Genomic DNA, 24,896 nt, shown 5'->3' on the forward strand with positions numbered 1-24,896 from the left:
TTTTTTTGTCAAAAATGAAATATGCATGTCCCTAGATATTACCAACCCAACTCGCAAGGGTTAAAAATGTACTACCAGAAGGAGTGTAGGAACCACCGGAGTGGGAACTTTCACTCATCCTCTCTTCAGATCTACTCTAGGATAAGCAGTGGATCTTCTTAGCTCGGAGGATGTTTGGTTGAGCCTTGTAGCTAGCTGGAGGGGATGCTCCTAAGGTTTAACATGGTGAGAGTGAGACAGCTGGGGGATGCTTTGCAATTCTTTTTCTACCTTTGTGGGATACTATCATCCTACATCCCTCTCACTTTGAGCACTGGGTATAAGTACAATACCTTACTGGCCCAAATATATGCCACACATTTTATCCAAATTTCAATTGTGAAAAATTAGGATGCATCTTATATTCGCAACCTTATAAAAATTATAAGAATTTCGTCAAATCATTGAAGAAACTGGCCACATTGTAGATGCCATAATGTTATCCAACAATAGCATTGTTGTTTCTAACTGGAACAAGAGCATTGTTGTTAACAGAAAGGTACCTTTGAAGTAGGTATAGCACACAATTGTAACCTTAATTTTTCAATAATGATAATTTATTTTGTATGTACTCTATTTATGGTAAAATAAAATATGTACCTACATAATTATATTTCCCTGAATCTGCCATGGTTATCGGTATTTTCTTTTCTTCCCTCGGCTTATATTTGGGTATCATCTTATTTTTCCTTTCGCTCCTTATATGCGGGGGTTGCTTATATTCGGGCCAATACAGTAAATGTGGTTGTTGTATTTGGAGTAAATGTACCAACTCAAATAACTTTTCTCATGCAACTGATGCTATAGTGTTGATTGTGAAAAAAAAAGAACACTCAAATATTGTATCACTGTGACTTGACTCATATATACAATGATTCCACTTTTTCTTTTATTCCAAATTGTTAAAGTTGTTCTTAGTCATCGATAAAATTAATCACAATATCCTTCATAAATTACAATCCAGATTTAACATCCATGGGAAATTTCTATCCTTACTACAAGACTACCTTGTGTGCACGAGAGCAACATGTTATCCTTCCTGGTCCCAGCTCTCTTCCTGTTTGTCTGGATTCCCCAAAGGGAGCATCTTAGGCCCACTTTTGTTCCTTCTTTACATGGATGATCTCCCTGACAGACTTCTCTTCTCTTCCTATAAATGCACTTCTGTTTGCTGGTGACTGTAAACTATTCAAACAAATTTAATCAGAGAACTAACTAACAAACTAACTCTCTAGCCTTCTTAAACCCGAAGGTTCATGGCTGCAGCAACACAGGCCTTCCATCCTGAGCAATAACTATATACTCTTTTCCATCCTTACCAATTTCCTTTAGGTTGCAACGTCCACCCACGCAGTGCTCAGTACCATGGCGCAGGAGTACTGGTACTGGCTGCGTTCAACATGCTAAAAACTGCAGTTGGGTGGTCGGCAAAAGTTTACCCATATGTGCTAACTGATTCAGTCGTAGTACAAAGACTCAGAAATATCTCAGGGCTTGCTAGGTGTAAAGAAAGACTAAACCAGGTTTATATATAGATGTAACAGTTTATTATAATCCTATCACAAGGATGTCTGTTAGCACACTTACACACGTGTCTTTACCTTTACCCTTACCACTCACATGCGTTTACCAGTACCACCTTTAGACTCAAAGAGATAAGGGGGGAGCAGGGAACATCTAATTCATTCCTCGCAGTGAGGCGCCAATGGGGAGTATTGGGGACCTAATTGTAGTTAGGGCCTGGTCGCCGCAGTCGTCACGGATTCCCCTGAGAGAGTAGGTTGTCTGGAAACCCAACGCCACACTACCCTGGTGGGGTACCGCAGGTTGATAGGGGAAGGAAACCTCTCGCAGCAAGCGGAGTGGGTCCTCTCACTCTAAAGTGGAGTTGTTCTCTCTCGCCAATAAGCGGAGTGGGGTATCTCTCACTCGAAAGTGGAGTGGGTTCTCTTGCCAAAGGCAGAGTTCAACCTCTCTCGCTGGAAAGCGGAGTGTGGCTTCTCTTGGGTGCTTGGCCTCTCGCAAGAGCGGAATGCAACTTCCTTCCTTCCTTAGGATGCTTGGACTCTCGCAAGAGCAGAGTTATCCTTCTTCCAGGTCCGTTGGTAAGAGAGATCTTATCGTGAGCCGACCTGAAAGCCAACTGAACTGCGGGCCTCGCTGCGATGGCTTTATACTCGCGGTGGCGCATGGGTGGTGAAAATGTTAACTACAAGTACGCGTTGCTAACTCATTTTTTTACAAATTGCAACCTTCGTACTGAGCAACATCCAAGAAGTGACATTAAGAAAACTCTAGTGGGAAAATCACTAGTTGCACGTGTCAATATAAACTAAAACTGTGTGCATTCAGACAATACAATTGATATTGAGCCTCGCAGGACTCTTCAACGAATTGAACAGTATAAACGACAATAAATGATAACATTCACCGAATACAGTGACCATGTGGGGTCGAAGCTAATAAACGTAGAGGTGGATCCGTAAGCGTTTACAGAATACAGCGACCACGCAGGGTCAAATAATAAGTGAAACTAATAAACGTAGAGGTGGATCCGTTAACACATTTAAACTAAAAGTGTACGCCTCACAGGGACATTTAGCCTGCATTCTTTATCCAAACCTTCTTAACAAAATATAATATTGCGACTGGGCAGGGTCGTTAAATGTGGCGACCACGCAGGGTCGTTACAAGGTCCATCTCAACGTTATCCCTTCATCTTTGTCTTTGCTTTCCTCCAGGTCTCTTACCATCAGGTTTCCCAACAACAATCCTGTAAACTCTTCTTTCCTCTCCCATTCATGCCACATGGCCTGCCCACTTAAGTCTTCTTGATTTAATCATTCTAATAATATCTGGACATGAATATAAATTATGTAGTTCTAAATTATGTAACCTTCTCCACTTACCTGTCTCCTCATCCTTTTAGGTCCAAATATTTTTCTAAGGATCTTATTTTCAAATACTCTCAATTTATGTTCCTCTTTCAATGTAAGGGACCAAGTTTCACACCCAGGAAAAATTACTGTTTTGTATATTTTAACTTTTAGTTTCTTAGATATTAAACGAGAAGACAAAAATTTATGAAGAGAAAAGTAACATGCATTTCCTGAATTAAGCCTACTTTTTATTTCCTCTTTAATATAATTTTCATTTGTTAGTATTACTCCTAAGTACTTGAATTTGGAAACTGGTTCAAACGAGTTGTTATCAATAATTAGATTTTGATTACTACCTAACACTTGGTTTCAGCCTGTAAGCATATATATCAGAACACGATTCTTTAATCTTACAGCAAGCTCTTACAGAATAACTTGTGTGGAAACTTGAATTGAAACCCCAGAAATGCTCCTGCCTCAACATTTCCATAATAAAGAACTAATTCAATTCTGTTTATTCTCTTGAAAACAACCCCATCAAAAAAGATTCCTCTCAAAAAGATCTTGGGAGTTATCATCGACGAAAACCTAAACTTCAATGAGCACATTACGAACACATGGTGGTTGCGGTAAACGCGGTTTAAAATTACTTACGTGAAATTTAGAAGATTTCGTACTTCCGCGTTGCACAATTTAATGGTTCAATCCTATTAATTTCGAAGATCCACTGTCTTCATTCACAAAAGGGTACGGCGTTTGAAGCGGAGATGGTACCGCGTCACTACATTGTTTGTTCCCGGGCGGCGGTGGTTGCGATTTTTCCCGTTCGGCAGCACTGGCGCGCGCATCTTGGTTTGTGTCGTCTGCTTCCTGTTGTCCGGTGGTGTTGTCAGTTGGGGGTTGGGGGGCTGGGCAGCGTTGCTCGGTAATGTGCCGTTCCTCTTCCCCGCGTGGCTGGAGGGGGGTCGAGTATGTGCATAGCATCTTTTCTTTTTCAGGTCGGGGATCTTTCTGAGGACAGGGTGCCAAGTTGGGTGTGCTTGCCCATTGTCCAGGTTTAGTGCTGGTTTCTGCTGGATGATGTGCCGAAAAACGGGCAATGAGTGCAGTGATCAGTGATAAATATCGTGAAATAGCATCACTTCAAAAAACATGTGCTTCCCTCCGTGACTACATACAACCGAGAATCAACCCCGACAACTGGAAAAAAGCCCAGCAAAACATCGACTTCATGCTAAAAACATCGCAAAACAAGAAAACAGCGATCCTAACACAGAAACTGCAAACCCTTGGTGCCCAACCTCCGGCCCTCACCACCACACCAGTGAATCACAGCACCCCCGCCAGCACCATAATCAACCTCACCAACCTCACCGTGCCGACAGAATTCCACTCCCTCCTCCAACACGGCCTCAAATTCAACCTCCTAAATGACTCCCCCCCCTCCCTAGACTTAATCTGCTCTGCCGAGAAAACAGCGTTTGCAACGAAAACTAACCAAGATGCCGAGTGTGTACGCCTTACCTGTGCTTCCATCATCCTCCGCCAACACGCCCAACCTACTAGCAAACATAAACCCACAGTGCACAATAAACTAAGGAACACAACACAGGAATTCCGAAAGTGGCTACAGGACAACAAATGTTGGTGCATAAAATCGGACAAGGGTAACCAATACGTCATAATGGGAAAAGGCCAATACAGTGACAAAATGCAAGCAAAACTAAACTCTGATGGCTACAAAAAGCTGAAACGTGACCCCACAAGCAGATACAATACAGCAATCCGCCGAGCCATAGATAACTGCGCCCTCCTTCAAGATAGTGAAAAGAAGAAACTAAGGAACACCCACCCCAGCCTTCCCTGTGCATATGGCATACGAAAAACTCACAAACCAGGAACCCCCTTGAGAATCATAGTGGCCGGCTTCAACCAACCAAGTGTCCACCTGACCAAATGGCTCCTCCAAAAACTGACCGCCCACAATGACAAACTCACCTACTGCCTAAAAAACAGCCTCGAAGCAAAAGAATTTGTCACCTCTTTTGTCAAAGCCGACAACTGCAAACTAGCCAGCATTGACGTAGTGGACATGTACTCCTCCATTCCGATCAGCCTTGCACTTGACTCCACCAGAACATGGCTACTCAGCAATAGCACGCCTCCATTTGTAACTGACGAAATATGCAACCTTCTACAAGCCTGCCTCACCCACAACTATTTCCAGTTCGAGGACAGTTTCTTCCACCAGACAGGGGGCCTAGCGATGGGCAACCCCCTTTCCGCACCCCTATCCAACATAGTGCTGCATGTGGCCGAGAAGTCAATTCTCACCCAACCAGAGTTTGCTCATATAAGATACAAAAGATATGCCGATGACACCATAGTCATTTACAAACAGGAAGAGGACCTAACCCATCTCCTAACTGCCCTCAATAACATACGTCCCAACATAAACTTCACCGTTGAAAGGGAACAAAATGGCCACCTCAACTTTCTCGACCTCAGCATCCGACGACTCCAAGACAAGTTCGTCACATCCGTATACAGGAAACCAGGTTCGGGCACCCAGTATATCCATGCAAAATCCAACCACCCACCAAAACAGAAAGCTGGAGTATGGATGAACTTTTACAGAAGAGCATTCACACACAGCTGCACAGAAGATGACCTGCAAGATGAAATAGCGTGCGTAACGGAAATAGGCCTAAACAACGGTTACACCGAGCGCCAACTATCCATGTGGTGCGCAAAAACAGAAGCCCAGTTCAGACACCCAAGAAACAGAGATAACCCGAACCAAAATCCTAAACCCAAATGGATCGCCTTTCCCTACCACCCCACCACATCTGGAAAATTTGCCAAGGCCCTCAAACCCTTCAACATCCGAGTAGCACACAAACCCATATCCCAAATCGGAAGGGCACTACCCAACTTCAAGAGATACTACCTACCCAAACTTGCATCCCCCGGTGTCTACAAGACCACATGCCAATGCCACAACACCTACATTGGCAGAACCATCCGCACCGTCCAAGAACGGATTAACGAACATGTAAAAGATGCCAGAAACGACACACCTAAATCAGGCCTCTCCCAACACCTCCACTCCACTAACCACACCATCTCCTCCATATCCATACTTCACCCAACTGGCTCTGTCATAGAAAACACCATCAAAGAAACCCATGCCATCATCCAGCAGAAACCAGCACTAAACCTGGACAATGGGCAAGCACACCCAACTTGGCACCCTGTCCTCAGAAAGATCCCCGACCTGAAAAAGAAAAGATGCTATGCACATACTCGACCCCCCTCCAGCCACGCGGGGAAGAGGAACGGCACATTACAGAGCAACGCTGCCCAGCCCCCCAACCCCCAACTGACAACACCACCGGACAACAGGAAGCAGACGACACAAACCAAGATGCGCGCGCCAGTGCTGACGAACGGGAAAAATCGCAACCACCGCCGCCCGGGAACAAACAATGTAGTGACGCGGTACCATCTCCGCTTCAAACGCCGTACCCTTTTGTGAATGAAGACAGTGGATCTTCGAAATTAATAGGATTGAACCATTAAATTGTGCAACGCGGAAGTACGAAATCTTCTAAATTTCACGTAAGTAATTACGAACACTACTGAAAGAGCTATACTTCTTGGTCTTCTGTACAGATTCATTGAAATGCAACATCAATCATCCATTAGCATATTTTTTAAGTACCTCATCTGTCCTATTCTTGAAATCTGCTCTCCTATTTGGACCATGGCTTCAAAAACTAATCTCTCCATGATTGATTCTGTCCAACTTTTTCCTCACCATAGAATACATTCTCTGAGTTACCTTCATAAAACAGATATTATGTCTGTCTTGAATATCGAACCACCACTCACTCGTCGCAAATTAGCAGACATGAAAATTGTGAATAAAATCATGAATGGCAAAATTAAATCCGAATTTATGATCAGCAAATATCATCTACGAGTCTCCACACGGCCACCCGCAACGTAAAGCTCTTCCAGATTCCTACAAGGCTCTCCCTTCTACAGAAGTCTCTTTTCCACAGGCTTCCTCGTTCATATAATAACCTGACTCCAAATGTTCACATATTCTTGCCAGAGCACAGTTTCAGAAAATTTTTAACAAACAATGTGTGTGTAATTTTAATTTTCTTCTGTGCCATCTTATACTCTATTGTGTTGTTGTTATTGTTGTTTTCCTGCTGTTACTGTTTCAGTATAAAATGGTCATTCAGTACTGTATCTGAAACTTCAGGTAAAATAAATAAATAATAGCTTTTATTTTTAAACCTTCAGAATATAGGCATGAGAATGGAAGAATTGCTGAAAAGTATTGAAACAATCCAGACTGAATCAGAACTTACACTCAGGGGCTTAGCATGCTGGTCTACATTATTACTATTTTCTTATTATTAATACAATAGCAAATGTGTGACATGAAAGAACTAATTGCTTAGTGATACGGTCCAGGTATTAAGTGTATGGCTACAAGGTATGGTCTTCACGGCCAGAAGAAGAGGAATCATAAGCAGATGTATTCTGTGTAATGCTTTCTATATCATGGTTTCAATGTATTTGAATGTTTCGGCCATAACGTCCAGTTTCTATTAAATATGTTAATTGTTTACCCTCTGGTTTTTATCTTGTGCAACGTAAATTAATCCACATTACCATGTCCTTCACTTGGTACCTATCAATTTGGCACTGCGGACAGAGGATTGGCAGAGGACAGTGAATACAGGATTTGAAGGATTCTAATCGTATCGTCAGGATGACTTTATGACTTTATCGGCATGGGATTATGACAAGTAAGATTTCATGTAGCAAATCAACAAGACAGGTAACATTTAAGTTTGCTAATTTTGTTCACGTTTATACAAAAGCAAGTTTCAGTTACACATCATAACTTTCATACCTGCCAGTGATTTATATCAGTTAATGTAATTTGAAGTTTCAACAGCATGGCTCTCAACATTACATTCAGCGAATTTGTTGAAGAAAGTGAAGCTATCGAAAATTATTTCATGCGTTTTGATCAACTCTGTCTCGCTCAGAATGTGGCAAATGAAAGAAAGGCAGCAGTTTTATTAGCAGTCATTGGACCTAAGGCTTTCAATGTACTTCGCAATATTACGGCTCCTGAAATGCCCCATAATCTATCATATGCTGTCATTCACGACAAAATGGTTCAGCACTTCAGGCCCAAAACCAACAAGTTTACAGAAAGGTTCAAGTTTCGAAAATGTATTCAGTCTCAAGGAGAATCAGTTACTCAATTCGTAGTGAGAATCAAACAACAAGCAGCCAAATGTGTGTATGAACAGTATTTAGATAAGGCACTTGTTGAACAATTCCTTGTTGGTGTACAGTCAGTACTCGAAAAAAATTATTATCTGAAAGTGATATTCCCTTTGCCAAATGTCAAGAGATTGCATTGCATTGTGAGTTATTAGAGTGAGAAGTTAAAATATTTTCGAATAAGTACAATGCAGATTCTGTGACTTTTGCCACCAACTCAAGAAATTTGACGCGGATGAATCCAGATCACCACACAGACCCTTCGACGAGTTCACGCTCGGGCGAAATGAAGCAGAACAGCCGCAATCAACCTCAGAAATCAACAGATACCAGGCATAATTCACACTTCCCGTGAGGCAACTGCACAAAGAATCACCTTCAAGGTATATGTCCGGCAAGACACTGAACCTGTAGCTACTGCAAACGACAAGGCCATTGGAATATATGATGCAGAAAGATGCAGAAAGATAGAGTCATGAATAGAACGTCCAGTTCAATCTCATGGAGCACAACATCCGATGAGTTGTCTACGTTCAGCTTCAACCATCTCAACACTGATGCGCTCAGTCATCATTCCACACTGGTTACTTCTACTCAACACATTTTGGAGCAGCAATTCAGTTTGGATAGCTTCATAATAAATATCCAAATCAATAAGTGTATTGTTAAATGTGAAGTAGATACTGGGTCTGCTATTACTCTTTTCAACGAAAACTATTTTGACCACTTGTTTCCACACTATGTTAAATCTAATTCCAACCTACGATTACGGGGTGTAAACGAAGGATATGTACGTGTTACAGCACAAACATCCGTCAAACTATACTTAGACAATAGGGATTATACTTTACCTGTCTTTCTCTGTCAGGAGAAACTTTTATATCCATTGATCGGTCGTACATGGTTGGACATTATTCAACCACCTTGGAGGCGATTATTAGTTACAGCCAGTGTTCTTTCAACTAACTCAGTACAAGATACTATTACTAATGCTGGTGCCGACAACCTAAGGCGAGAAATTTCTTCTAGATATGAGAAAATCTTTGATGGTGATTTGACCAAGCCCGTTACACTTTATTTGGTCGATATACCACTGAGATCCAACTCTGCACCGATATTTCGTAGACATTATGAAGTTCCTTACGGTATTCGAGACCGTGTTCAGGATTCTATTCAAAATCTAGTGAAAGTAGGGTTATGGGAACCGGTCGAATATTCTGATTGGGCCTCGCCACTTGTTGTTGTTACCAAGAAAGATGGCTCACTTCGTCTCTGCATTGACTTCTCAGGAACGGTGAATAAAATGACCGAAAACGTCAAGTTTCCCATTGCTAGAGTTGAGGATATTTTCTCTAAGTTGGCCAGGTGTAAATACTTTATGGTAATTGACCTTCAAATGGCTTACCGACAGTTGGAACTCTCTGAAGCTGCCAAACGCATCACTGTCGTCAACACACCTTGGGGATTATATAAACCTCACAGACTACCTTTTGGCATAAACATAAGTGGAAATCTGTTTCAAATGGTCCTAGCGAAGATACTAGATGACATTCCCGGAGTTTCCTTCTACTTTGATGACGTCATCATCGGAGGTGAAACATTGCAAGAATGCTTCACACACACGTGTCATGTCCTAAATCGTCCGGCCAAACACAATGTCAAAGCGAGCGCCAGCAAAAGCCAATTCCTGACCTCACCTATCGAGTACCTAGGATACAAGATTGACGTCACTGGTATACGGCCGTCAGACAAGAACTTGGAGGCCTTCCTAAATTCTCCACCACCTCAAGACAAATCACAATTATGTTCCTTCATCGGGATGATCAACTTTCATCGAAAGTTTGTACCCAACTTAGCTTCGAAACTTCACTTTTTGCTTTCTTTACTCAAGAAAAATGTCTCTTGGAACTGGGACGATCACTGTCAACACGAGTTCGACAGCATCATGGTGGAACTTCGACAGGTAAATCCTATTGTACCTTTCAACCCAACAAAGCCAGTTGTACTTATCACCGATGGGTCTCCTTTCGGCTGTGGTGCACAATTGTGTCATCGAGTTGATAGCGGTCTACAGACCATCGCCTGCTCTTCTACCACCTTCAGTGAGACGGAGCGGAGATACTCCCAGGTAGAGAGAGAAGCTCTAGCCAAAGTTCACAGTATCAAGCGATTTCACAAATTTTTACTCGGATCCAAGTTCGAGATTGTTACAGACGCACGTGCTGTAAAGTTTATATTTTCTCCAGATCAAGCCATTTCAAAACATTCATCCAATAGATTGATGAGATGGACTCTACGTTTATCTTCATACCAATATAATATAATTCATTCCAGCAAGGTAGAAGTAGCTGACATGCTAAGCAGGTTGCCTACGCAAACGCATGACACAATACCAGCTGGAGAAGAAGAACTTCATGCATATTTCGGGTCCATTGAAGATGCTGTAAATCCTCTTTCTCGAGACTCAATACAGGATGCCACTTCAGAAGACCCACTGCTCTGATTAGTTGTCTCCTGTGTAGTAAATGGTTGGCCAGATCAACTCGACACGTATACCGAACGGAAGAAGCTCTTTCTTCGAAAGAAGAGCTCACCTAACGTACGAGCAGGAAATGCTCATATGGTCGGGTAGACTTATCATTCCCACAGTTAAACGGAATGAAGTTCTTAGAGCTTTACACAATGGACACATAGGTTCAAGTCGTATGAAAGAATTGTGTCTATCCAGATTTTGGTGGCCAGGCATGTCAGCAGTGATTACGGATTTTGTAGCGACCTGCAATACATGCCGAGCTAATGCTCCTAAGGTCCGCAACGGACCCAATTCTTCATGGCCTCTCGCTTCGTACATGAACAAGAGATGGTATATAGACCACTTTTTCTTTGCAGGGCGTAAGTTCCTACTGATAGTAGATGCCTTCAGCAAGTGGACAGAAGTGTGGCCTGTACACACATTGGACACAAAGGAAACGATCCGCTGGTTTATGCAATCTTATGCCACGCTAGGGATACCAAATACTATCGTATGCGACAACGGCCCAACGTTCACTTCTCTCGAATTTCGTAACTTCGGCCTTAAGAATGGCATCAAACATGTTACTTCACCTCCTTATCACAGCCCTAGCAACGGTTTAGCCGAATGATACATTCGTACTGTCAAAACTGCTCTTGTCAAGCTTATAACTGACAAACCCAATCTGAGCACGCTTGAACTTGATATGGGGATCGCCAACCTTCTTTTCATCCTTCGGAACATGCGACTGGGTGGAAAAGGAAGCCTACCAGCACTTTCGGTCTTGAAACACCGACCCAGATTTTGGTGGGAACCAAACAATCTGCCTCTGTCGAGTGAATCTCCGTTCAAGCCAAGGAAGTCAGCAAAGTTTCGGAACGACTCTTCGTCGAAATATGGTACTTTCGCCATCAACTCAGCAGTTTGGGTTCAATCGCCTAAACACGGTACTCCAAATTACATCCCAGGAGTTATTATTCATCATATTTGGGATAGCATCCTCTACGAAATCATGCTAGAAGATGGAATCAAACAAGTGGTACATCCCAGGTGGTTGAAGAGACGTGTTTCACGTGACACTGCAGATGACGACGACTTCAATCTTACAATACCAAATAGAAATTCAACAAACCCCGGAGGAACAGTACCAGAACCTACCCCAGGCAGAGCCGGATACCCAGGACCAGGTCCTAGCACACCTCATTCGTCTCCGAGAAGGTCTACCAGGGTTTGCCGCCCACCAGATCGATACGGTCATCAGCACACTGATCTTTTTTTAATGGGACACCTGGAGGGATGATACGGTCCAGGTATTAAGCGTATGGCTACAAGGTATGGTCTTCACGGCCAGAAGAAGAGGAATCATAAGCAGATGTATTCTGTGTAATGCTTTCTATATCATGCTTTCAATGTATTTGAATGTTTTGGACATAACGTCCAGTTTCTATTAAATATGTTAATTGTTCACCCTCTGGTTTTTATCTTGTGCAACGTATATTAATCCACATTACCATGTCCTTCACTTCGAACCTATCACTTAGTTTTAAGCTGCACTGCAAATGATACTGCACTTTGTTTCCATAGCACATAAATAATTTTTGTGAAACAAAAGTATATCTTGAATGAGATTTGTTTTTCCAGCAGGATTCCAATCTGAAAATTATAGAGGAACTTAAGAAGACAAAACCTCATATATTCAACCTAAATTTTGACCCATTACTATCAGGCCGGTTAGTGCACATACTCAACAGCGGTGATACAGAAGTTGGCAATAGGAAAGGAAATGAGTCGGATATTACAATGGTTGGACCAGGGTATGTATGTGAAACACAAATGTAGAATATTTAAACATTTACGCTTTGATATTTCAGTCGTATACATTTCTTCCCAATTCTTCCTTGATTCGTGTGTATAAATTGCAAGAGTTTCGGTTTCGTGAATATTTCCTATTTTGCATACAGAACCTCTTTGTTTCCTACAATTCTTTGTAAGAATTTGTACATATGATTACTTTTAATTACAATTTTGTGGAATTAACTTGGATAAACTTACTTTTCATTTTTCCGCATAAATTTTTCTCGCGATCGATTTCTCCACTTGTCTGGTGGCTTCATCAGGCATGTACTGTCTTGCTGCGGGTGGCGTGGTTAATTACCTATCTCCGCGTAACTGCCAAACAGATATCGTTAGGTACAATTTTGTGTATGAAATGTACTATTTTGTAGAAAGAAGTTAAATCGAAATTGATACCAACCAATGGCTGCCGAGAGGATTTTTTCTCACTTGGAGGGAGTGGGGGCAGCAGTGCTTAAAATGGGGGGAATATAGGCTGATGCTTTCCCCCAGTTAAGAGAATTCTCATAAAACATCCCCAACACTAGAATAATTTGCAGTCACATAATCTGCTATCTTCCACGGCACCCATCATCCATGTTTTCAAGCTACGCAATCTAAAAATTTGAATTATATGAAGTTTTTACAGATATCTCAGGAGAAACAAGTGCCCCCTGGCTCCCCTCTGTGGACAGCCTTGTACCAACCTGTCACTTTTGTTTGATATCTATAGTACTGGCATTAGAGAGTGTCAATCACGATTTTTATTATCAAAATACATTCTTGAAATTTCACACAGAATTTTAGATTATATTGAAATATATTTTACCAACATCACTAACTGACATTTTTGTTGTTGTAAATAAGCATTTATTAGTTCACTTTTTAGAAATAAATTTATTGTGATATAAAAAATGCCAGAATAACAAAAAAGTAGATTTTTTTTAATAGCAATACCTCACAGACATGATAGAATTCCAAATTGGGTACAACTGTTGAATATACAAAAAAATCTACTAATCTCATAGACCTTAGTGCTTTTAAATACTATGTCACATAAATTTAAGGAATCATGTATCTTTTATAGGCATCATCATCCTTTACAGTTTCCGGCCTCTGGCTGACTTGGCATAGAAGTCAAGCCTCTCCAATTTTTCCTGGTCTTCCACCACTCCTCTCTTTCCACGGTGTTCCAATCTTGTCCTCTTCTCCTAACACTCTCCGCGATCTGCTATTTCCACTGACACCTTGGTCTCTTCCTTGGCCATATTCCCACTCCTTGTGCATTGTAAGCTCTTACTGGTGGTCTTTCTGCATCCATCCTCTTCATGTTTTGGAACCATCTCATCTGTGCCTCATCTATCCTGTCCTGGAGCTTCACCACAGCCACTCTCTGTTGGATCTTCTTATTCCTTATTCTATCCCTTCTAGTCTTCCCCAATATACTCCTTAAAAATTTAATCTCCACTGCCTGCATCTCTCTCTGCCATTGTCCAAGTCTCTGCTCCATACATAATTATTGGCACTTAGTATGTGTTATATATTACCTTCTTGCATTTCATAGGTACATCGTGGTCCATATTAATCTTCAAATGCTTTGATATAGTTCACCAGTGGCATACACAAGGGGGGGGGGTACAGGGTTTAACCCCCTCCCCCTTGAGCTTTTAAAATATTATGGAAAATGCTGTGGAAAAAATTAAAAATGGTCAATTTATCAGTCCAAGAACTGCGACGACAATAATAATAATAATAATTATTATTATTATTTGAATTATTATTCCCATGCAGCATGAAATAAAGCACAACATTCCAAACACACACACGTCTTTAAGAGTGAATGCCCTGAAAATAAACACAAATTAATGAAAATAAAATATGAGGACAACTATGATTTAAAAGAGAAGAAAGTTGTTTTGTATTTCAGCTACAACAATGTTCAACGAACATATATTTTTTTGTGTGTGAACAATAAGCATTAACTAAAGAAAGTTCTTGGTTCTTTGTAATCGGCTAATGTATAGACAAAGGCTAGTAAAAAAAAGTAAAAAGTAAAGTAAAGTGTTCCCCTGTGCATAGCACCATGCCATGAAGGCGTATAGGGGGTGTGGTGGTAACGCCCCACACTTTCTTGATCCGGTCGTGAGTGGGGGTGATGTGATCAGCACCACACCCCTGACCACCTTTACCCCCCAGGGTTTCCCCCAGGGACCCATGTTATTCGACACTGGGTGGGTGCCGGGGCTGCTTCCAACGTTAGAAACGTTCCCGGATTTGAACCAGCCGGGGATCGAACCTGGGTAGCATGGTAGTCAGACATGTTACCGACTGAGCCACCGCGGAGACAAAGGCTAGACCAACAAGAATACAGTCACCAGTCTGCCTTCCCATTGTTTACCGTCGCCCATTTGAATTTCTGAATTCGAACTACAGTAAGCTTAACTAATATGAAATGTTTTGTTGGTAAGAACAGCGACACGATGTGAATTATCGTGCATCTGCATAACAGATTTTGAGAGTGGTATTGGTGCATTTCTCGTAAATCTTTACAGTGTCGCTTATGTGTGTAAACAATCTAAGTGACCGCAAAGTTCAATATACTGTATATATTTATGTAAATCTACTACATAATAGTAGTAATTAAACTAATTAATAAATTACAAGTATTAATAATTAATTAATTATAAGTATTATTAATTAATTTATTAAAGTATAATAAAACACTGGTAATGTGAATTTGGAGAAAGTTTTAGAAATACCCCCCCCCCCACCCTTGATGAAATCCTGCATACGCTACTGTAGTTCACCACCAATTTGTCCTCTTCTGTTTACCTCCTCATCTATTCTTCCACTTCTCTCAATTATGCTTCCTAGACATTTGAAGCTCTCCATGTGTTATAGTTATTGCTTGCATTGTAGAATTATTTTCCTGTAGTTTACGGTTATTACAAGCATGAAAAAACAGTTTTTAGTTGTGACGTTTCAGGAGAACACACACTCCCTTCATCAGATATTTATTTTCATTTTGACTAAAGATACAGTTATAACAATGGTTAGCAATTTTTTTATAAAAAGAATCCATTATATAATGGATGTTGTCAATGTTACATTGTTGTAATATAGCAACTTAACTGTGAAAAGAAGCAGTCTGTTTTATTTTTATTTCAGATAAAAAAAAATTGATCACATTATTTTTTTATTTAAAATTATGAATCCCAAATATCATCAGCTAATTCAAAGTCATCATTGTTTTCACAAAGTCTCGATCCCCGGCCGGTTCAAATCCGGGAACTTTTCTAACGGTGGAAGCGGCCCCGGCGCCTACCCAGCGTCGAATAACATGGGTACCTGGGGGAAACCCTGGGGGGTAAAGGCGGTCAGGGGCGTGATGCTGATCACATCATCCCCACTCACGACCGGATCAAGAAAGTGTGGGGCGTTACCGCCACACCCCCTATACGCCTTCATGGCGTGGTGCTATGCACAGGGGAACACTTTACTTTTTTTTTTTTACTCTTGATGTTATCTGTTACATCTGAAACAAAAATAAAACAGACCACTTCTTTTCACAGTTAAGTTGCTATATTACAACAATGTAACATTGACAACATCCATTATATAATGGATTCTCTTTTTAAAAAAATTGCTAACCATTGTTATAACTGTATCTTTAGTCAAAATGAAAATAAATGTCTGATGAAGGGAGCGTGTGTTCTCCTGAAACGTCACAACGAAAAGCTGTTTTCTTATGCTTGTAATAACTGTAAGCTGCAGGAAAATAATTCTCCATGTGTTTAATCATTGTTTTTAATATTGTAATTGTAATGTACAATTAATGTATATTGGTACATCACATATGTGAATTATGTAAAAATCTTTTATGTTTTTATATTGTAATATCTCTCATGTACTATAGCTTAGCCTACTCCAAGTTTTCATGTAGCTGACAATATATACCCATGAAATAATGGGTTAGCGGATAAAAAAAGATTATGATATTTCAAGTACTTGTTTTCCATTTCTGCACTTGTAGTTCCACTAATTTATTATTATTATTATTTTCACAGCATGCAAGAGAATCATGCAGTGTTCACCTACAATGAAGCTGATCAAACTGTGCACTTGAAGCCATTTACCAGGGATTGCAGAGTTCTGGTTAATGGAGGTGCAATTCAAGGAGAGACAGAACTCCTACACAATGACAGGTACTGTTCCTACTTTATTATGTATTTATTGGACCAGCTAGGATGTAAGGTATTCTTTCATCCATGTTCATCTTACAGAGAAATCTGAGGTTTTTCTACACAGCCAATTTTTGTGGACTCAAAATGAAAAGCTGTCTAGAAATTGATATAACTGCTAACTGAGACATGAACTGTGTTCATTAAACTGGGAGCACACACGTGGTGACATCTTACGTAAGGAGGCGCACGCAGTCAAAATGACTGCGCTCGAATATTTAATGCTATTGGGTTTGTTTCATCATATTTTAAACTTAGTTTTCTTGTATTTTTTTGTTTCATTCTTTCTTTTATATATTTTTTTCAAATTTTTTATTACAATATATAAAATTCGTATGAATTTTCAAAAGTATAATACACTTTTTAAAGAAAATGTTCTCCTTTTTTAAGAATATAATAGGTAAGAAACACTATTTTACCAAAGTTTAATAGGTAATTGTTCTTGTTCATTCTTAATATTGTTAAAATTACAATATAATTATTAGAGACCGGATGTTTAGGCACTAAAAACATATAAAATAGGCAGCAAATAAGCACTTATAATTTTCAAAATAGGCAGTAAAATAAGCATTAAAATACAAATAGGCAATAAAAAAGGCAATGAAATTTAACTCAAAATAATGAACATAGACGTACAAAAAGAAATAGGTGTTTAAATTATATAGAAACATACCTGTACATTCTTTATATTTGCTTAAAATAAACCAGGAGCTCATCATTAGAGACAGCAGTCCAATATTGTACTTAATAAATCACTGCAAACAGGAGTCCCGTCAGCCCAAAATTTTCCATTGTATAATGGCTACACACAATAGTCTGACAAAAGAAATTGTTGCCTACTTCCAACCAGTAGGTACGCAAATTATTTAAATATACACTTTATCACTGCATGCAGAGTTATTTCAGTTAAAAAAATTTACACTATATATTCCACACAGCAGTTCAAACTAAGAAACTGTTTAAATGCATTTCAAGTTTGTATTGTACGGTATGGCAGTCTCTGAATAAGAAGCACTAATTGCGGTTGCACATCACAACAAGGTATTTCTTCAGGTGATCAACCGACAAGTTATGTCTGCGATCGGACAACACATATTTTAGAATTAAAAATGATCTTTCAACCTCCACAGATGTTACCGGAGCATACTTAAAGCACACGAGAACATGTGGATCTAACTCAGTTTGTATATTTTCACCTTTCAGAACTTGTTGAATTGCCCTTAATTTGTCCAAGTCCTTATTAGCTGCAATAACTCGCTAACTGTTATTTTTAAATTTCTTGGAAGCATCGGAAAATAATCCTGGGAACAGGAAATTGTATGCACCGAGTTCAGTCATGTCCCAATATTAAAGAAAATGCCTAAAATAGGCAATATCTGGCATTTATGAAATAATATAGGCAATATCGTATGAAATAGGCAAAATTATATTGCCTTAAAATGAAGGTAATCCCTCCCCCCTGGCCATCGCAACATTCGTTTTCATCATATCTCTAACAGGAAAGAATAGGCATTTTGCCTAACATCCGGTCTCTAATAATTATGAAAGAAACACAATTTTACATAAGTTTAATGCAATGGTTTTAGAGAGAATAAAATTATGATACTAAAAGGTATTTAGTATATTTTCTGCGCTAACTACTCCATTTCTTTTAAATTTATTTATTTCATCTCTTTACTTCACATCCTCTTCATCGCCATCAAATTTTCCATTTGCACATTCCACACATTAAAAGACTGTGTGTTCACAACATGTGTAGAGTGAACAGTGGATGAATTTCCTTTATTTTTCTGATTTACATTCTTCATTGCCAAAAAGGTATCTTACTCTTTGAAATTGCCTTTCAAGTTCTTTATCACGTTGTTCCTCCTTTTTCAAGCCCATGAATTCGAACCTCTTCTTCCAGGTTCATAATCATGGGGAAAAATCCAATAAATATCTATTGTTAAGTCTATAACACGAGAAAGTGCATGTGGTCAAAAGCACCTAGGTGGGTGTGGGGCCTATAACCAAAAACTTTCAGAGGTCACAAAAATCTGAGATTTATGTCCCTTCATCTGAAGTACAGGTATTCTATAGAATCACAATATAAACAACAATTGATGAATAATTAATTTATATATTTCATATTATTACCTAATAGCAATAAGCACAACATGTTGAAGGCTAAAATTAAGAATTGTGGGAGGTTAATAAAAGTTTCTAAATTGATGTTTCTTCTCATTTACGATGTATCACTGGTGCGATGTTCAATTATATTTAGTAGTTTAATATCAAACTACTATTTTCATATCAACATGGAAATTTCTAATCATATCCAATAACATTCTCTTCTAATCATATCAAATAACATTCTCTATCTTAATTCCCTTTTGTTGACTTTTCATTAAATTTTGATGCAGTAGTGAATTTACATTGTTCTACATAAAGTATCCCCATGATTTCATTCTATAATTAAACGATTAGTGTATATTAACTATTTTTGATTGAAATATTTGACACATTTTTTATGTATTATTTCCATTCAGAATATGATTTCAATAATTTTTTATATTTTTATGTATGTCAAAACAGGCTGTGAAGTCTAGAAAAATGAGACTAGTTGCTAAATTGAAAGCACTAGTATTCTATAAATTTGTAATGAATCTAACAACAATCAATTAATTTTATCTTGTGCAGGGGTCCTTTAAGTGTGGGGCCTCGAGTGAGTGCCCGAGTTGCCCCTCCCTAGGGCTGGACCTGATCATAAGATTTTGTGGTCCTTCAACCATGTCTCTTCAACAACAGCCACAAGAAACACTTGTCACTTGGAAATGAACCCAAAGAAATAAATGCAGCCTTTCATACCATAATGACACTTGTCACTTGCGTGCCATTCGGACTGGACCATTTTCTCAGCAACGTGCATGTGCCACGTGATCTTGTGGTTGTGCATGCACTCTGTGTTGCTTGTCATTTTGGTCTGAAATGTCACTTGCACATACATCAGCTGCTTGTACTGTTTCATAATTTTTTTTTTCTGTTTTCCACAGGCTTGTGTTTGGTGGAACTCAAATTTGGGTGTTCCAGAACCCAAATGAAGAGAAAATTGACAAGAAACATTACCCACCAATCACGTTTGACTTTGCCCAAGAGGAAATCGCTTCCAAATCTGGTGTATACATGGCTGCTGCAAACACTAGTAAGTAATTTGTATTCTCAGTTCTCCAGCAATATTCCAAGTCCCAGTGGCAGCGATTAGGGGGGCGTCACCTCACTTTTTGCCCTTGCACTATGACCTCTTAATGCTAACTCTTGCATACCAAGAGAAAGTAAACCATCATCCCCCCCCCCCCTCCTTCCCAACCAGTTTTGGCACCCAATCGTCGCTACTGCCAAGGCAAGCAAAAAGTATGTGAAACTTGCAAATGTAGTGTTTCAATTTCTGTGCTTTGCATATCAATAGATTGCATACAAATACTGCTATGTTATATTAAAAAAGGCTTCTTAATTAACATTTCTGCAGATTTTCTGCTAATCCTTTAGGTTTCACCCCAATATAGAACAACTATCTTGAATGATGTGCCTAAAGGATGCATGGAGGGTGTCATAACCTGCAAATGCAGGATAAAATAGCAAAATATAGGACTGAGTACTAAAAGAAAAGAAGACATGCCTCCCCTTTCCTTTAGTCATAACCACTCCTTTATGAAAATTCTAGGCAAGTCATGGAATATCTTCATCAATTCCAGGGTGAGAAATAATTTAAGACTGGTGGGGGGGGGAGAAAGATATTCATCTACAACACCCCCTCCCCATAAACATACATATAAATTACACGATATACATATTTATAATGTTATTAAAAGTCAAAATACATTTATAAATTAGTAATTAAAAATAGTATTATTATTAATTACACACAAAGAAATACATTTGTTACTTTTATGTATATCAGATATTATAATGTAGCAAACTACGTCCTTTATTAACTGGTTAAAGATGTTAATAAATTATGAAATACTTGAAGTGGTTTTATTATATGTAAGTTTTTATTTAGTTTTGCTTTATGTTAATATAAAACAATTAGATTTCATAGTTATTATTGTTTTGCATTCTTGATTTACTTTTATTGTGTGTATTGATGTATTATTTTCGTGTAGTTTACGGTTATTACAAGCATAAGAAAACAGTTTTTCTTTGTGACATTTCAGGAGAACACACACTCCTTTCATCAGACATTTATTTTCAATTTAACAGTTACAGTTATAACGATGATTAGTATTTTTTTAAACAAAAGGAATCATTATGTAATGGATGTTGTCAATGTTACATTGTTGTAATATAGCAACTTAACTGTGAAAAAGCAGTCTGTTTTATTTTTATTTCAGATTTTTTTAAAATTATGAATCCCAAATATCATCAGGTAATTCAAATTCATCATTGTTTTCACAAAGTCTCTTGATGTTTTCTGTTACATTAAATTTTAAAATGGTGGCTTACTCCATTTGTGAAAAAGAAAACTCCATACTGGATCTATGTTACCATTTTCATTATTTAATTTATTCCAGTGTTCTTCTGCAATGAATGAAGCTTCCCAGACATTCAACTCTGTGTTTCCCATTAATCTTTTTAAAACCCTTCTCTTTTTAATCAAATGCTTCTCTTCAATGATATGAGTTGACAAACCTGTTCTTGGGTTTAGATTTATAATGTCCAAATCGTGTTCGTGCCATCTTATTGCCATTTTCCTTGCTGTTTGTGCCACATAATCCTTTGAACATGAACAACTTATATTATATATTCCTGTGGTTTCCACATCTGGTAGGGAGTTTCTCATTTTGAATTCATTAAATGTACATTCCAAACTTCTTGGTGATTTAAAAACAATTTTGAAATTAAAACTTCTAAAAATGTTTGCAATTTTATGTGAGAATCCCTTGTGGAATGGAATGCACACAAATTTCTTTTCAACAGATTTTTAATATTTGTCTACATTTCTCTTTTCCTTTAGTTTTCTTGCGACTTGTTTTTTTGATTTGGTTTATTCTGTTAGTGTGAAAGCCATTTTATTTTGCTATATTAAAAAGCCTTTCTTCTTCATTTTTGATATCCTCATTATTAGAACATAGTCTTTGTGCTCTCAGGAAAAAAATTAAAAATATGTTATCCATTGTTATCCGCAAATGTTCTGAATTGGCATGGATGTATTTTTCCCCCGCTAATTTTTTCATATGGACTGATGTTTGAATTGTTGAGTCAGTTGTCTTAATTTGCAGATCAAGGAAAGAAATTACATTGTTATTCATGGGTTCGCAAGTGAATTTTATGCGACGATGTGATTTATTTAACAATTTAAATACGTCCATGATGGTGTTCTAATTTTTAGCAATAATTAGCACATCATCTACATATCTGATGTAGAGTTTGATATCCGCACCTATCGCATTAACAACTGGAGATTCTATGTAATGAAGGAAAATGCTGGAGATGATTCCGGATACTGGGTTTCCCATTGATAGACCATTTTCCTGAAACGTCACAAAGAAAAACTGTTTTCTTATGCTTTTAATAACCGTAAACTACAGGAAAATAATTCTATAATGCAAGCAATGCGTACATACAAGAAAAACTAGTATTGATGTAGATTTGTTAATGATCTCTTGAGAGAGAAAAAGCATTGAACACTCACAATTACACTAATTTGTGTATGTTTTCGATATCATTCTTAGTACAGTATATTTGAAATTAAAAGTAATTGCTTATCTTTTGTTTGTTGTAACAATTTTTTGGTGGGGGTTATTTTTGAGTTGAATATTGTTGGTGGGGGGAAATCCCCCCCATCCCCCAGGATTTCGCACCCTGATCAATTCCCTTATAATGCAATAATCACACATGTGGAATCAGTGGCATGTGCCTTTATTGTGGACTCCCAAAGTTACAGCCTCGGCCTTCACCCTGCCTGTTCCAATTACACAGCAGAACTGTAAGCAGCCCTAAAGGCTGAAGCCAGAGTTGAAGTTTGCTTATCTTGGATTTCTAGTCATGTGGGTATCAAGGGGAACGAAGCAGCTGATGCTGCCGCTAAGTCTGCTGATGCAGATGGCAACGTTCTCGTCCACCTTCTGCCCTCTAAGGACCTGCAGAACGTTTTCACCGTTCCCTTCTTGAGATGTGGCAAGAAGAGTGGGATGCACTTACTGGGAACAAGCTTCGCGCTATCAAGCCCATCACTCGTGTTTGGTGTTCCAAGTCTCGTTCCTCTTGCCGAGAAGAAGTCATCTTAACTTGGCCTCGAATTGGACACAGCCGTCTCACACATGGTCACTTGCTGCAAGGGCTGGACCCTCCAATGTGTTTTCTGTAATGCCATTTTAAGTGTTGGCATATTCTTCTTGAATGTGCCGATATTGCTTATCTCAGGCAGACCTTTAATCTTACCAGCTGTTTATCATTGCTGTTGAGAGAAGACAACAATGTTTTAACAAACGTCTTTAACTTTTTGAGAAGAGCTGGTCTCTTCCACTGTCTGTGAGGAAATTTTAGTGCATTCTTATCCTTAATGTCCTATACAGTTACCTTTATAACCTTGCACTTTTAATTTTTCTTAAGGGGCTTTTTACATACCTTTTTCTAGCTCTTATGTAAGAATTTTATATAAGGGACTATTTCTCCGTATATATTGAAGGGTGCAAAAGGGCCATACGTGTTGACGCACCCAAAAATTTTAAATCAATCAATCAAAAACCTGTATTGTTAGTTAGGTTAGCACTTAAAAATTGAAGCAAATGTCTCTTACTGCTCTTCCTTAGGCACTGCTGTAAACCAGGATGATTTGCTTGAGGTAATGCCAGCTGTTGAGGAGGCAAATAGCATCAGCGAAGAATTAGACAAAAGAGTGAAGTTTGAGATAGTTGTTGTTGCACCTCAGATATTAGGCAAGAACCATGGAAATTCAGAGGTAAGAATTTTCACTATGTGCTAAATAAGATTAGCATACGCAAACTGATTTTTACTTTCCTTATCAGTCTAATTTTGAAATTTGATAGTCAAACATAAAAAAAAGTGAAACGAACTTAGCAACTTTAAAGCTTATTTCAATTAGATACTTGAGAAAGAGTGCAGTAATTGTTTAATAATAATAATAGCCATTGAGGGGCAGGGTCTACCTACTGACTGCAGGCCTCACCCCCCCCCCCCTGCCGAGATGGGAGATCATATGGGGTGATATGCAGCATGACGAACCCCAGTTGTTGTAGTTTCCATAACTGGGTTGCACTACTCATTCACAATTTTCTCATGATGGTGGGTGGTCACCATTCTGATAGACTAGCTGAAATCAGGAGAAAAGTTGTTACGCTTTCCCAGGAGACTCAAACCTGTGTGTGTCCCGTGGTCTGAGCAAAAATCTTGCACCTTAGACAGCATGACCACAGTTCAGACAGAAAAATTGTTTGTCACCGAAAAAAGCACATGGGAAAACTAGCTGCCAGTTGCAATTGTAAATTGTCGTACTGCAGGATAAACGTTCTGCCATATCCATGGGTTTGTTTTATCATCACGTAACAATCATATTCATGGCCCAGCAGTCGAGCTGCAGCATAAATGTACCATAACAGTTGTAGAGTCATAGACATTGCTACATTGGAAATTCACTCACTTCCCTCTCATTGACTTTCCATAGGATTATTACAATGGAAGTACCTGTGACAGCACTAATATATTGCATCTTATCATTTTTCATTTGTGTAAAGTTGACATTCATCATGGTTGTCTTTTCAGATCTGTGTGAAGATGAAGAACTTGGAAAATGGATTGGAGTTCCTATGGTCAAAAGAGAAATTCTTAAGCAGATTGTATCAGATGAAAGAAATATATAGCAAATATGAAGAGGATGATGACTGGCATGTTTCTGAGGCATGTAGTAATATTTCATTTATAATAAAGTATTCAATCACCCTCTTGCCAACTGACACAGATGAAGCTCTTGAAACTGAAATATATATTCTGTAAGACATTATTTAACCTCCCCTCCCAGAAAAAAGCAAGAGTGGCATTTCTCATCAGGTAAAAAGGAGATTTAACACTGAATCA

The 24,896-nt window shown here is 38.9% G+C and overlaps 1 protein-coding gene across 3 annotated transcripts in view; it reads left to right on the forward strand.

Annotated features, from left to right (window-relative positions):
• Nucleotides 1-24,896, forward strand: part of LOC145992317 (kinesin-like protein KIF28) — an 81,855-nt gene that overhangs the window by 55,172 nt on the left and 1,787 nt on the right. For 2 of the 3 annotated variants that reach the window (XM_083128700.1, XM_083128709.1), the window contains 5 exons: nt 12,391-12,563; nt 16,650-16,787; nt 19,856-20,004; nt 23,615-23,763; nt 24,585-24,723. In XM_083128700.1, the coding sequence (XP_082984826.1) occupies nt 12,391-12,563; nt 16,650-16,787; nt 19,856-20,004; nt 23,615-23,763; nt 24,585-24,723 (748 nt within the window). The remainder of the gene's footprint in view (nt 1-12,390; nt 12,564-16,649; nt 16,788-19,855; nt 20,005-23,614; nt 23,764-24,584; nt 24,724-24,896) is intronic. The other variant, XM_083128703.1, reaches the window with a different exon arrangement.

The sequence above is a fragment of the Lepisma saccharinum genome, chromosome 1 (assembly GCF_977018435.1).
Source record: "Lepisma saccharinum chromosome 1, izLepSacc3.1, whole genome shotgun sequence".
NCBI classification, from domain to species: domain Eukaryota; kingdom Metazoa; phylum Arthropoda; class Insecta; order Zygentoma; family Lepismatidae; genus Lepisma; species Lepisma saccharinum.